Source organism: Balaenoptera acutorostrata, chromosome 15 (genome assembly GCF_949987535.1).
Source record: "Balaenoptera acutorostrata chromosome 15, mBalAcu1.1, whole genome shotgun sequence".
Classification (NCBI taxonomy): Eukaryota; Metazoa; Chordata; class Mammalia; order Artiodactyla; family Balaenopteridae; genus Balaenoptera; species Balaenoptera acutorostrata.
The window spans coordinates 76,690,444-76,703,801 of record NC_080078.1 but is presented as its reverse complement, the minus strand read 5'-3'; the positions used below and the strand labels follow the sequence as shown (position 1 = coordinate 76,703,801).

The 13,358-nt window shown below is 46.4% G+C and overlaps 1 protein-coding gene across 4 annotated transcripts in view; it reads left to right on the top strand.

The window, feature by feature from the left end:
- The window catches only part of SULF2 (sulfatase 2), a 144,855-nt gene that overhangs the window by 39,155 nt on the left and 92,342 nt on the right, over positions 1–13,358 (top strand). For all 4 annotated transcript variants that reach the window (XM_007185341.3, XM_057528754.1, XM_057528756.1 and 1 more), the window contains exon 3: positions 7,618–7,857. In XM_007185341.3, the coding sequence (XP_007185403.2) occupies positions 7,618–7,857 (240 nt within the window). The remainder of the gene's footprint in view (positions 1–7,617; positions 7,858–13,358) is intronic.

Genomic DNA, 13,358 nt, shown 5'->3' with positions numbered 1-13,358 from the left:
CGGGGGTGGCATGTAGGGTGCATCTTCTCCTAGTTGACACAGAGCTCTAGGACAGAAAGTAGATGTGAGCCACCTAAGTCCCAGGAATGGCCAAAATTGGGTCATATTTTGAATCTTGAGAGCCCCCAGCACCTGCTAAGTCCCCAGAGATAGCAGTTGCCCTGACCCAAACCTTTAGAAGAGCACATTAAATCAGGATCTCCCAAAATGCCTTTTTAGGACACAGGTCATGCATGAAATCATCTTGTGTGACAGGTCGACAAACATTGATTTTACTACTTACAAACTTCTTTCGATATGCATCCCCCCCAAAAAAATCTAAGTAGCACAGCAAATCCAGAATTTCACATAGTTACTTGGGTTGAGATGAAAGTTTATTTATTTATTTATTTTTTTAAATTTATTTATGGCTGTGTTGGGTCTTCGTTTCTGTGCGAGGGCTTTCTCTAGTTGTGGCAAGTGGGGTCCACTCTTCATCGCGATGCGCGGGCCTCTCATTATCGCAGCCTCTCTTGTTGCGGAGCACAGGCTCCAGACGCGCAGGCTCAGTAATTGTGGCTCACGGGCCTAGTTGCTCCGTGGCATGTGGGATCCTCCCAGACCAGGGCTCGAACCCGTGTCCCCTGCATTGGCAGGCAGACTCTCACCCACTGCGCCACCAGGGAAGCCCGAAAGTTTATTTTTTTAAACTCACATTAGAGAAAAATATCAAATCAAATAAATAGTAGCCCAGGTGGTACACTGAGAGCCCCCCGCAAAAGCAATCAGAAAGGGGAGGGGCAGATGAGTATGCGGAGGAAGCACCGTGTTTCTGGCAGGTGAGTGGTTTGGGCACCAGAATTTAAGTCCCCATCATTAGGGTGGCGGTGAGGCCTCCCCAGTCTATTAGAGTCACCGAGGAAGGTGTCAGGGTGACCTCACCCTGGCCCAGTGAGGGCGGAAGGTTTGATCACAGAAAGAAGCCGGGTCTGTTTTTGTCTGCATGTCCCCAGGCTTGTGTTGGACGACAGAAGTTTTGGTTGGCTGGCCTTTTTATTTCTGTGTGGCCTGGTCTTCCAGGCCCTTCCCTCCCCTCAGAGCTGCCCATCTGCATTAGGGCTGTGCTGGGCAAGGAGATTAGATCATATGTTTTCCTGTTCCAGATGTGGATTTATCGAGCCTCGTCACTGTGGCAGCTTTAATAAAACAGGTTACGGTCCCCAAGGGGAGGCTTAACGTGTCGTGCTGCTTACGCACAGGTGCGGCTGTCATTTCAGGGCACCGTTAAATTGTGCTTTAATAGTGGATTGACACAGCTCCCCTTCAGCCGGCTTATTTGGGCCGGGGTGAGCGCCCCGAGCAGACAGATGCAGGGACCTGCTGGAAAGAGTGGGCCATCACTCATTTGCCTTGAAATGAGGAGGAGGGCGGTGCAAGGGCTTTGAGGCCCTGGTTTGGAGCCCATTAAAAGAAAGAAACGGTTCCTCTGGCAGTTTGCCTTTGGCCAACGCAGCATTCGAGGCTGCTGACTGCAGGTGAATTATTCACCAGGTGGCGGCCCCCCTGCCTTCCAGAAGGGTCTGACAGGTCGGGTAGACGGCCAGCTTTGTCCTTTCTGCAGTCTCTGGAGCCCAAGCAGGGCCAAGCCCTCACTACCAGTTGCTTCCTTCTTTCTCTTCAGGCTGTGAACAGCAGGCAAAGGCTTGATTCTGCCTGGAGCGCCCTAGATTCATGCTTTCGAGAAATATTTATTGAACACCTACTATGTGCCAGGCACTGTTCTAGGCTTCAGGGCTGTGAGGTGTGGTCTGTGGCCCTAGCTCTCATGGCGGTGACATCTAGGGCTGCAGGGGGGTGACTAGCAAGATAAATATGTAAATGTGCCAAAGTGTATAACGTGTTAGAGCAACACGTGCAGAGTTGAAAACGTAAAACAAGGAAGAGGATGTGAAATATCAAGGGCAGGGGAGTAAAATTGTGGATGTGGTGGGCAGGGCAGGCCTCACTAAGAAGAGAACTTTTATTCTTTTAACTGAAGTATAGTTGCTGTACTGTATTAAGTTACAGGCATACTAGGTAGTGATTCACAATTTTTAAAGGTTATACTCCATTTACAGTAATTATAAAATGTGGGCTATATTTCCCCGTGTTGTACAATATATCCTTGTAGTATATTTTATACCTAATAGTTTGTACCTCTCAATCCCCTACCCATATATCCCCCTTCCCCCCAAGAAGAGACCTTTTGAGTAGAGACAAGAAGGGGCTGAGGGCACAGACCCTGCAGGTGCTGGGGAAAGGCGTTCCCAGCAGGAGGAACAGCACAGGCAAAGGCTCTGAGGCGGGAGTGAGCCTGGCAAGTGTGAGGAGAGACGAGGCCGCCGTGGCTGCGGAGACGGGATGCGGAAGGGGGCGCAGATCCCGCAGGGCCTGCGGACAACCACGGGGACTCTGCTCTCCAAGCGAGTGGCAGCCACGGAGAGCACTGAGGAGAGGAGGCTTTCTGGCTGCTCCTCAGGGAATAAACGGCCAGAGTCCAGGCAGGAAGCAGCTGACCTAATTCAGAGGAAAGAGGATGACCGCTGCCCGGCAAGGAGGCGACAGGACTCTGAGTCTGGATGTTCTTTGAAGAAAGAACGCCAGACTTTGCTGATGGATTGGATGTGGGAACAGAAAGATGGGACCAAGGAGTAGCCAAGATCATCGCCTGTGTAACCGGAGGAGAGGGGAGGAGCTCAGGGTATACCCAAGGTGTCTCTTAGCCAGCAACATCGCCGGGTAGACAGTTGCAGATTGTGCCAAATGCCAGCCATCCCCTCACCTTTCCGCCTTGCCGCCTGTACTACTATTTACTTTTTTTAAACAGACGTGATTGTTTTTTAAGAACAGGATTCCACTGCCCTAAGTGAGAGAAGCTAGCATCACTTGCCCTAAGTCACAGGAAATTAAACCAGGCAATCCAGTATAAGCTAACACAGCTGCCCGCCCAGAGCTCCAGCCGGGTGGCCGGGGCTCTTCCTGTTGAAATAGGAGGTGTGAGGGTGTTAAGGACGTGACCACGTGACCGCACCCACCCGAGACTTTCTCCTGGAATTGATCAGAAGGAGTGAACGGGAATCACTTTCCCACCACTGGGGTCCCTGGCACTTGGCGATGTGACCCTGTGCCAGTCTCACTGCTGGTGTGGCAGCTAAAGTCACCTCTGGGATGACGAGGGGACCTGATAGACAGTCCAGGGGATGATTGTGAGCCTCATTGAAGCCGAGAGTTGACCAAGTGTGCGGGGACCTCTGTGCCCTTCCTGGGTTCATTATCACCACCTGCTGCGTGCTATAAACTGGACGTTTCCTGAACGTGACACCCGGCACCCACCTCTGCTGTCAGACAAGCTTGGGCTGGAGTCCTCACATCCCACTTCCCCAGCTCTGTGGCTGTGACCAGTCATTTAACTCCCTGTGCTCAGTTCCCTCTTCTGTTAAATGGTTTGTTGGGAGGATTGAGTAACACGATGCACATTGTGTGCCCAGCACAGTGCATACAGCACACATTCAGCCAGTGACAGTCACCACATTAATGATAATGATTGTTACTGACATGGAACACTGCCCTCTACCCCAGGGACAAGTCGGAGCTGTCTCAACAGCTAAGTTATGTTAAGAGTTGCCAAACTAGGGCCTTCAGGGACCAGGCAGGTAATGTGAATGGGCAAAGTTGGTGTAAGACTATAGGGAGGGGTGGGGAGTGTGGTACAGTAGAGAGCACATCATCTGTTTGGTGCTATTTAAAGTGAAATTTTTTAAATCCACTGCACACGACACAGACACACACACATGCATATCATGGACACAAACCAGCTTGGGCTCCTGAATTATATGGAAACGCAAAGAGTGAGAGAATTTGTTGTTGTTGTTAATTTAGCAGATATTTGTTGAGCAGTCACTATGTGCCAGGCACTGTTCTGGGCTTGGGAGGACAACAGCGAACAAAGTAGGCCTAGATCCCTGCCCCCGTGGAACTGTCTGGTGGGAGCAGTGGGCAACATGCAAATGAGAGAACTGTCCGAGGGCAGTAAGTGCTGGGGAGCAAGTGAAGCAGGGAGGGGGCGTAGGGGTGCTGGAAGGAGGGGCGGCAGTTTTAGTGTGAGGCCAGGGAAGGCCTCTCAGATATGTGACATTTTTTTTTCACTGGAGTATAATTGCTTTACAATGTTGTGTTAGTTTCTGCTGTACAACAAAGGGAATCAGCTCTACATATATCCCCTCCCTCTTGGACCTCCCTCCCACCCCACCCCCATCCCACCCATCTACATCATCACAGAGCACCGAGCTGAGCTCCCTGGGCGATGCAGCAGGTTCCCGCTAGCTATCTGTTTTACACATGGTAGCGTATATATGTAAATCCTAACCTCCCAATTCATCCAGCCTCCCCTTCCCCCTCTGTGTCCACCCGTCCATTCTCTACATCTGCGTGTCTATTTCTGCCCTGCAAATAGGTTCATCTGTACCATTTTTCTAGATTCCACATATATGTGGAATCAGATACGTGACATTTGATGGATAACCTGAAGGAGGCTAGAAGGATGCACCCCAACGCCAGTGGGGCCCGGGGCTCTGCTGGACCCTGAGGCCATGGCCCGCTCCCTCTGCAGGTTCTGGCGAGTTCGCACCGGCTGGTGGAGGGAGGCCTTGGAAAGCTCACCTCCTCCATCCCCTCCAGAGGGAGACTTCACACCTGGTAGAAACCCTATAATTGCCACCAGTTACAGACGGGACCCTTGGGGACTTCTCGGGAGGGCATGTGACCTTGACAACAGATGTTCATGTAGTTCCAGGCCTGACGATTCCTGTTGAGACAAAAAGCTGGTTCTTTCCTCTCTCCACTGGGCTGACCTCGGCCAAGAGCCTCAGGGAACACAGCTGGCTCCAGGTGGGCGTCCCTTATAAAACTGCCTCAGGGGCTTCCCTGGTGGCGCAGTGGTTGAGAATCTGCCTGCTAATGCAGGGGACATGGGTTCGAGCCCTGGTCTGGGAAGATCCCACATGCCGCGGAGCAACTGGGCCCGTGAGCCACAACTACTGAGCCTGCGCGTCTGGAGCCTGTGCTCCGCAACAGGAGAGGCCGCGATAGTGAGAGGCCCGCGCACTGCGATGAAGAGTGGCCCCCGCTTGCCGCAACTAGAGAAAGCCCTCGCACAGAAACAAAGACCCAACACAGCCAAAAATAAATAAATAAATTAATTAATTAATTAAAAAAAAAAAAAAAAAAAACTGCCTCAGCACTGGGCTCGAAAGGGCAGGTGCTGAGGCAGTTTTATAAGGGACGCCCACCTGGAGCCAGCTGTGTTTTTGCTCTGTTTCCTTCGGTCGTTCAGTGAGACGTTACAGAGCACCATCTATGTGTTCCTGGGGGTAGGGTGGACAGGGCCCTGGATCACCCAGAACTCTCAGTCCAGAAGCAGAGGCAGATCATAAACAAGTGAACTTGTAAAGAACAGGGGGCTCCTTCTGATGGGGAGGTTGGCCAGGCCTTGTTGAGGAGGTGACCTCTAAGTTGAGATCTGAGTAATGGGACAAGCCAGCAAAGTGAAGTCTCAGAGAGAGAGTCCCAGGCAGAGGCAAGAGCAAGTGCAAAGATCCTGGGGCAGGGATGAGCTTGGAGCCCTTGAGAAACAAAGAAGAAGCCAGTGTAGCCAAGTGAGCAAGGGGGAGGGAAGAGATGAGGTCAAAGAAACACAGGAGGTGGGTTGGCAGGGAGGGCCGGTCTGGAAGAGTCTTAGGCCACAGTAAGGAATTGGGGTTTTCTTCTGAGTGTGATGGGAAGCTGCCAGGTGGTTTGAAGCAGTGAAGAAATATGATCTATGTTTGCCTCAGGGAAGCTCTAGCTGTTTCCTTCCCTGTTTGGTGGAAAGATGGGATAAAAGAATCATGTAAATCTCCATTTCACTCTGAGCCTTTAGGGACAGAGTGCCAAGGTGGGTCTGATTTGTTGTTTTCAGGTCACTAGGGGGTGACCTAGTTGCTGATTGGGATCAGCAGCTCCCTGGCAAGAACTTCAAATGCCTGGTGGACCCTGGATTGGTTTCCTACTGCTGTCCTAACAAATGGCCATAAACCAGGTGGCTTAAAACAACAGAAATTTGCTCCCTCGCAGTTGTGGAGACAGAAGTCTGAAATTAAGGTGTTGGCAGGGCTCTGATTCCTCCAAAGGCTCAGGGGTGAATCCTTCTCAGTTCACCCAGCTCCTGGAGGCCCAAGGAGTTCCTTGGCTTGTGGCAGCACCCCTCCAATCTCTGCCTCCATCTACACATGGCCTTCCCCTCCGTGTCTGTGTGTCTTTTTCCTTCTGTCTCTTGGAAGGACACTTGTCATTGGATTTAGGGCCCACCCAGGTAATCCAGAATGATCTCACCTCAGGATCCTTTAGTACCTCTGCGAGGACCCTTGTCCAAATTAGGTCCTATTCACAGGTGCCAGGACTTGGGACAGGGGCTTATCTTTGGAGGGTGGGCTGTCATTCAACCCACTATAGACCCTAAGAACTGCAAGGAAAAGAAAAAAACAGAGGATGGCCTTAGAAGGAAAAGAAAAAGGATTTCCATTGAATATTTCTGTTAAACCTACTAAGTGTCTGGGTACCAGCCATGGTATACGATTTCACATCCACCCTTCACACATTTATTGAGTACCTACTGTGTGTCACACACCATAGGGGTGTTGAGGATTCAGCACTGAGCAAGGCACACAGTCTTTGAGCTCCTGGAGCCCTCAGTGGAGCAGACATTGTGCAGGCACCAGCGCACAGTAGGGTTTCCACACAAATTCCTTTCCTTCCTATACCTTGCTCTGCTCACAGCTTCATTGAGAAACAAGAATAGGCATGAGTGAAATTACCATACCTAGTGGTTTATCATTAAGTCCTAATAATACATGGTGATAAGAGCTCAAGGGAATCAGAAGCCAGAGTGATCCCAGAGAGCAATGAGAAGAGGTGCGACTATACTGATGGGTCAGATTTGGGGGGGGAGGGGGGAGCTGGGAAGTGGGTTCCACGCTGGACCATGTGGACAAAGGCGGTGACGGTGGGTTACCACTGATGCAGAGCACATCAGCTGAGAAGTATTCAGAGAGAAGGCGGAGGGGGGAGGGATTGCCCGGTTGACGTGATCGGATTTCATTAAGAGGGAACAATTCTTGGGGAAGTTCCAAATGAAACAAAGTATAATCTTCTCTCTGTTTACATAGTGGTTGCTTTCCCCAAAAAAAGTCAGCATATATTAATACCCTGCAAAAAAAGATGTTCTGTTTATATGCAAGACAAGAGTTCTTTACTAGGCTCAGATAACTTATAAACAGGTTTTTACCTACCCGCCCCCACGAATGTCTAGTGGAACTGGGGACCCAGGGTACTTCCTCATTGCGCAGGACCATCCAATAGTGCATTGCTGGCCGCTGCCCAGAAATGCCAGGGGTGCCCCCCAATCTGTCCCTGGAGATTTCCAACATACACTCCCCTCCCCCGGGATGGGGGTACTGCCCTGTTGAGGACCACTCAGCAGCCATCTCTAATTGTTTGGTGCCCGACTGGGGCACACTCGTTGGAAATCTGCCGGCCCACATCTCACCTCCGCTCTGGTTGCAGGTTCCATGCAGGTGATGAACAAGACGCGGCGCATCATGGAGCAGGGCGGGGCGCACTTCGTCAATGCCTTCGTGACCACGCCCATGTGCTGCCCCTCGCGCTCCTCCATCCTCACCGGGAAGTATGTCCACAACCACAACACCTACACCAACAATGAGAATTGCTCCTCGCCCTCCTGGCAGGCACAGCACGAGAGCCGCACCTTTGCCGTGTACCTCAATAGCACGGGCTACCGGACAGGTGAGGAAGCCAGGCTGCCACGGGTGGGCACGTGAGTGGGCTGGGAACCTCCGACGTGGTACCCGGTGTCCTGCCTCGGACCACTGGCTTTCCCACTGTGGTCCCTGTACTGCGAGGGGTCCCTGTAGTGCGTGAACAACTTTCTTTTAATTTAAAAGTTGTGCACTGACTTCTAGATGTGTTCGAAAAATGCAGATTTATTTGCCTACAGGAGTGATAGAAAGTGACCTTTCCAAAGGAATTTGAGTTAAAAAAAAAAAAAAAGTGAGTCCATTTAAAATCTGAAATATACTACAGAGAGGCCATGAAGTACTCGGGCAGGAGTGTGAGTTCTCTGTGAATTGTGCTATTTAAGCCGTTGGGGGACTACTTCGTTAACTTGAGGCCATCAGCATGGAATAAGCTTCCAGAAGAACATTGGGGTGGGGGATGGAGAGGAGTGTATGTGGGGACTGTGGCCACTCTACAGATGGCAAGGGACTGTTTGTCTATACTTGATCATCTACACTGCCCAAGGTGCTCCATCCCTCCTGCAGTTGGTGCCCGCAGTGTTGGTTGTATCCTGGGTGGAGAGCAAGCGAGGTGTCCTGTCTCTTTATCCTGCAGGAGGTACTTTGGTGCGTTCTGAAGACTCACCTGCCAGGCTGGTTGCCTGAGGCAGAGGCACAATTGCAGTCACTTATCTGCAGCACCATTGCAAAATCCTCCAAACTCAATTAAATTTGCTTTAATTTAGAAAAATAAACAAACACTCCTCACCTTGGGCAAGGAGCCAAGGCAGTTGTGAAATCAGATACTGTGGCTTGAATGTTGTAACCCTGGGAAGTTGTGTTCAAGTGACAAGGGGCTTGTTTGGGTAGGAGTGACAAGAGAGAAGGACGGATACCTCCCTCAGCTGGGTTCACGGCACTGAAGCCGTCCTGGAAGCTGGACAGCTGCCCCTCACGTACACGGTGTGGCTGGTGTGAGCACATCGGGGTGGGGAGCAAGCTGGTGAGGTGCGTCGTCTTGCAGACTGTTTCCACTGCCAGAATCACCTAGCGAGCGGGTCCTGCTGAGAGAACTAGGAAGGCCTCAGTCCTATACACATAACCCTGTTGGTTCCGGGATCTCTGCAGAAAGCCACATGGGTCAAAGTTTACCCCAGGCCACCACCCATCTGGTTGCAGAGACCTGGATATAGATGGAGAAAGCAGGACAGACCAGGGCACCTACTGAAAGGGGCATCTGCCACTCAGGTCCAGGTAATTATAGCCATTCATGCTCAGGGTTGCCAACCTTCAAATATTTCTAATCTGAATTTTTGGCCAAAATCTGCTGATTTTAAAAAATATTGGCAGAACTCAGTTTGTTTTATTTTGTTTTGTTTTGTTTTTTTAATATACAGTGTGGACCCACAAAGAAAACATGTCTGAGGGCTGTGAGACCCACTTTTAGAACCTCTAGCTGAAAGGTCTGTGTAGAAACCTTTAGCTTTGGATGCCAAAGGAACAGTAAGGACCCTAAAAGTGTACTCATCAACCCCCCACATTTGACAGCTAGGGCAACTGCAGCCCAGAAAAGAGACTTGCTCATAGTCATAAAAGCAGGTGCTTGTGGCATAATCAAAATGGAAACCAAGACCGTAGGACTTCAAAGGGAGTATGGATGTTGTTACATCCATCAAATTGAAAGGAAACATATATACTGCAATATCTTAGAGGTTCACGATAGGGGCCAAAGCCTGGTGTTTCAGAATCATGTAGCTGGCACAGGGACGGAGCCATCTCTCAGGATTTAACATTTCTTCAAAATTGATTTCTACAAACTTTGTCCTTGAATTTAAACAAATCACCAAAAAGCGCTTTCCCCAAAGAACTGCTTTCATCCAACTCTGCTTAACTATTATACCCTCAGTGAAGACTGGGAGTGTAATGCCAAGTATAAATTGCCATACATAGAACATTTATGTTTTTTGTAAAACTGTCCCTGAGAATTTTATTCGTTATGTTTAGAATGGCCCTCTCTACAAGGAACTCTGTTCTAACCTGACTTTGAGAACTCAGGACCCTGAAAATGTTTGTTTACTGTGATGAACATATGTGCTCTTGTCATTAAAGAACAAGAGCTGTGTACCCTGTATACTTTCCCTTTTTGCCCTGGTAGTTAGGAAGCTCAGATTTGAGTTTTATTTCATTCTCTTTTATGGCTGAGTAATATTCCATTGTGTGTGTGTGTGTGTGTGTGTGTGTATATACACACACACCACATCTTCTTCATCCATTCCTCTGTCAATGGAAATTTGAGTTTTATATTAAGCCACTGCTTAAAGTGAAAACATGACCAGTTATGCTGGTCATTGTAGGTTGATTGAGAAAAATAACCGAAAACTATAATGAATTCAAAATCGCTTTTAGATTAACTTGATTTGTATGACTCACATTAGAATAATTAGACTCATATTAGAATAATTAGACTCATATTAGAATAATAACTTTTTAGCTCCCCAGGGAACAATGGTCAACTGTTCTTACCAGGTCTTTGGACACATTCAACCCTGCATTCTCATAAGTGTCTAGGGCAACTGATTGAATTGGATTTAAGTTCTTTGGCTGTGTGTGAGAGACCCAAGACAGCAGTCATTTAGTACTCTCTCAACTAAAAGTCTGTGCTGCTTTGATGGACCTGCCCATGAATTGATCAGAGACTCAAACATTTTCCTTTCTTTTTTCTTTTTTTCTGAGGCATAATTGGCATATAACATTATAGTAGTTTCAGATGTACGACATGATGAGTCAATATTTGTATATATTGCAGAAGGATAACCACAATAAGTCTAGTTAACATCTGTCATCATACATAGTTACAAAGGTCTGTGTGTGTGTGATGAGAATTTTTAAGATCTACTCTCTTAGCAACTTTCAAATATACAGCATAATATTATTAACTCTAGTCACTAGGCTGTACATTATAGCCCCATGACTTATTTATTTCGTAACTGGAAGTTTGTACCTTTTGACCCTCTTCACTCATTTCACCCACCCACTACCTCCCACCTCTGGCAGCCACCAATCTGTGCTGTGTATCTATGAGCTCGACTTTGTTTTAGATTCCATATATAAGTGATATCATATGGTAATTGTCTTCCTCTGGCTGACTTATTTCATTTAGCATGATACCGTCAAGGTCCATCCATGTTGTTGCACATGGCAAGATTTCCTTCTTTTTCATGGCTGAATAGTATTCCAGTGTGTGTATACCACATTTTCTTTATTCTTGCATCCATTGAGGACACTTAGGTTGTTTCCGTATCTTGGCTATTGTAAATAATGCTGCAGTTAACATGGGGGTGCCGATATCTTTTCAAGTTAGTGTTTTCATTTTCTTCAGATAGATACTCAAGAGGTGGAATTGCGGGATCATACGGTAGTTTTATTTTTAATCTTTGAGGAACCTCCGTACTGTTTTCCATAATGGCTGTACCAACTTACCTTCCCACCAACAGTGAACAAAGGTTTCCTTTTCTCTAAATCTTTGCCAACGTTGTTATTCTTTGCCTTTTTGATAATAGGCATTCTAACAGGTGTGAGGTGGTATCTCATTGTGGTTTTGATTTGCATCTCCCTGATGATTAATGATGTGAAGCATCTTTTGATGTACCTGTTGACCATCTGTATATCTTCTTTGGAAAAATGCCTATGCAGATCTGTTGCCCATTTTTTTAATTGTATCCTTTGGTTTTTTTCTCTTGAGTTGCATCAGTTTTTTGTATATTTTGGAAATTAATTCCTTATCAGATGTCTGAGCTGCAAGTATTTTCTCTCATTCGGTAGGTTTTCTTTTCGTTTTGTTGTGCACAATGTTCCTTTACTGTGCAGAAGCTTTTTAGTCATCCCATTTATTTCCTTTTGCTTTTACTGCCTTTGTTTTTGGTATCAAATCCAAAAAAAATCATTGCCAAGATCCATGTCAAATGATGATTTCAGGTCTTATGTTCAAGTCTTTAATCTGTTTTGAGTTAACCTTTGTCTATGGTGTAAGATCGTGGTTCAGTTTAATTCTTTCACATGTGGCTGCCCAGTTTTCCCAGTTCCATTTATTAAAGAGACTGTCCTTTCCCCATCATACATTCTTAGCTCCTCTGTCATAAATTAATTGACCATATATGTGTGGGTTTATTTCTGGGCTCTCTATTCTGTTTCATTGATCTATGTCTGTTTTTATGCCAACACCATACTGTTTTGATTACTACTGCTTTGTAATACAGTTTGAAATCAGGGAGCATGATGCCTCCAGCTTTGTTCTTCTTTCTCAAGATTGCTTTGGCTCTCTGAGGTCTTTTGTGGTTCCATACAAATTTTAGGATTGTTTTTTCTGTTTCTGTGAAAAATGTCATTGGAAATTTAATAGGGATTGCACTGAATCTGTAGATTGCTTTAGATAGTATGGACATTTTAACAGTATTAATTCTTCCAGTCCATGAACATGGAATACCTTTCCATTTATTTGTGTCTTCCTAATCACTTCTCGGCCTTTTGGCTAAGATCAAGTGTATGTGTGTCTTCTTCTATTTGTTTCATTAATTAATGTCTTATAGTTTTCAGTGTACAAGTCTTTCACTACCTTGGTTAAGTTTATTCCAGATATTTTATTCTTTTTGATGCAGTTGTACATGGGACTGTTTTCTTAATTTATCTTCCTGATAGTTTGTTTTTAGTGTATAAAAACACAACAGATTTTTGTGTATTGATTTTGTATCCTGCAGCTTTACTGAATTAATTTATTAGTTCTAACAGTTTTTTGGTGGAGTCTTTAGGGTTTTCTATGTATAATGTCATGTCACCTGCAAATAGTTACAGTTTTACTTCTTCCTTTATGATTTGGATGCTTTTTCTTTCTTTTTCTTGCCTAATTGCTCTGGCTAGGACTTCCAATACTATGTCAAATAAAAGTGTTGAGAGTGGGCACCCTTGTCTTGTTCCTGATTTAGAGGAAAAGTTTTCAGCTTATCACTTGAATATGATGTTAGCTATGGGCTTGTCATGTATGGCCTTTATTATGTTGAGGCATGTTCCCTCTACAGTCACTTTTTTGAGAGTTTTCCTCATAAATGGATGTTGAATTTTGTCAAATGCTTTTTCTGCATCTGTTGAGATGATTTTTATCTTTCATTTTTTTAATGTGCTGTATACATTGATTGATTGGGGGATGGTGAACCATCCTTGCATTCCTAGAATAAATCCCATCTGAAGATGGTATATGATCCTTTTACTGTATTGTTGAATTCAGTTTGCCAATATTTTGTTGAAGATTTTTGCATTCTGTGTTCATCAGAGATATTGGCCCATAATTTTCTTTACTTGTGGTGTCCTTGGCTGGTTTTGGTATCAGGGTAACGCTGACCTCATAAGATGAGTATGGAGGTATTCCCTCCTGTTCTATTTTTTGGAAGAGTTTGAGAAGGATTGATATTAATTCTTCTTTGAATTTTTGATAGAATTCACCTGTAAAACTGTCTAGTA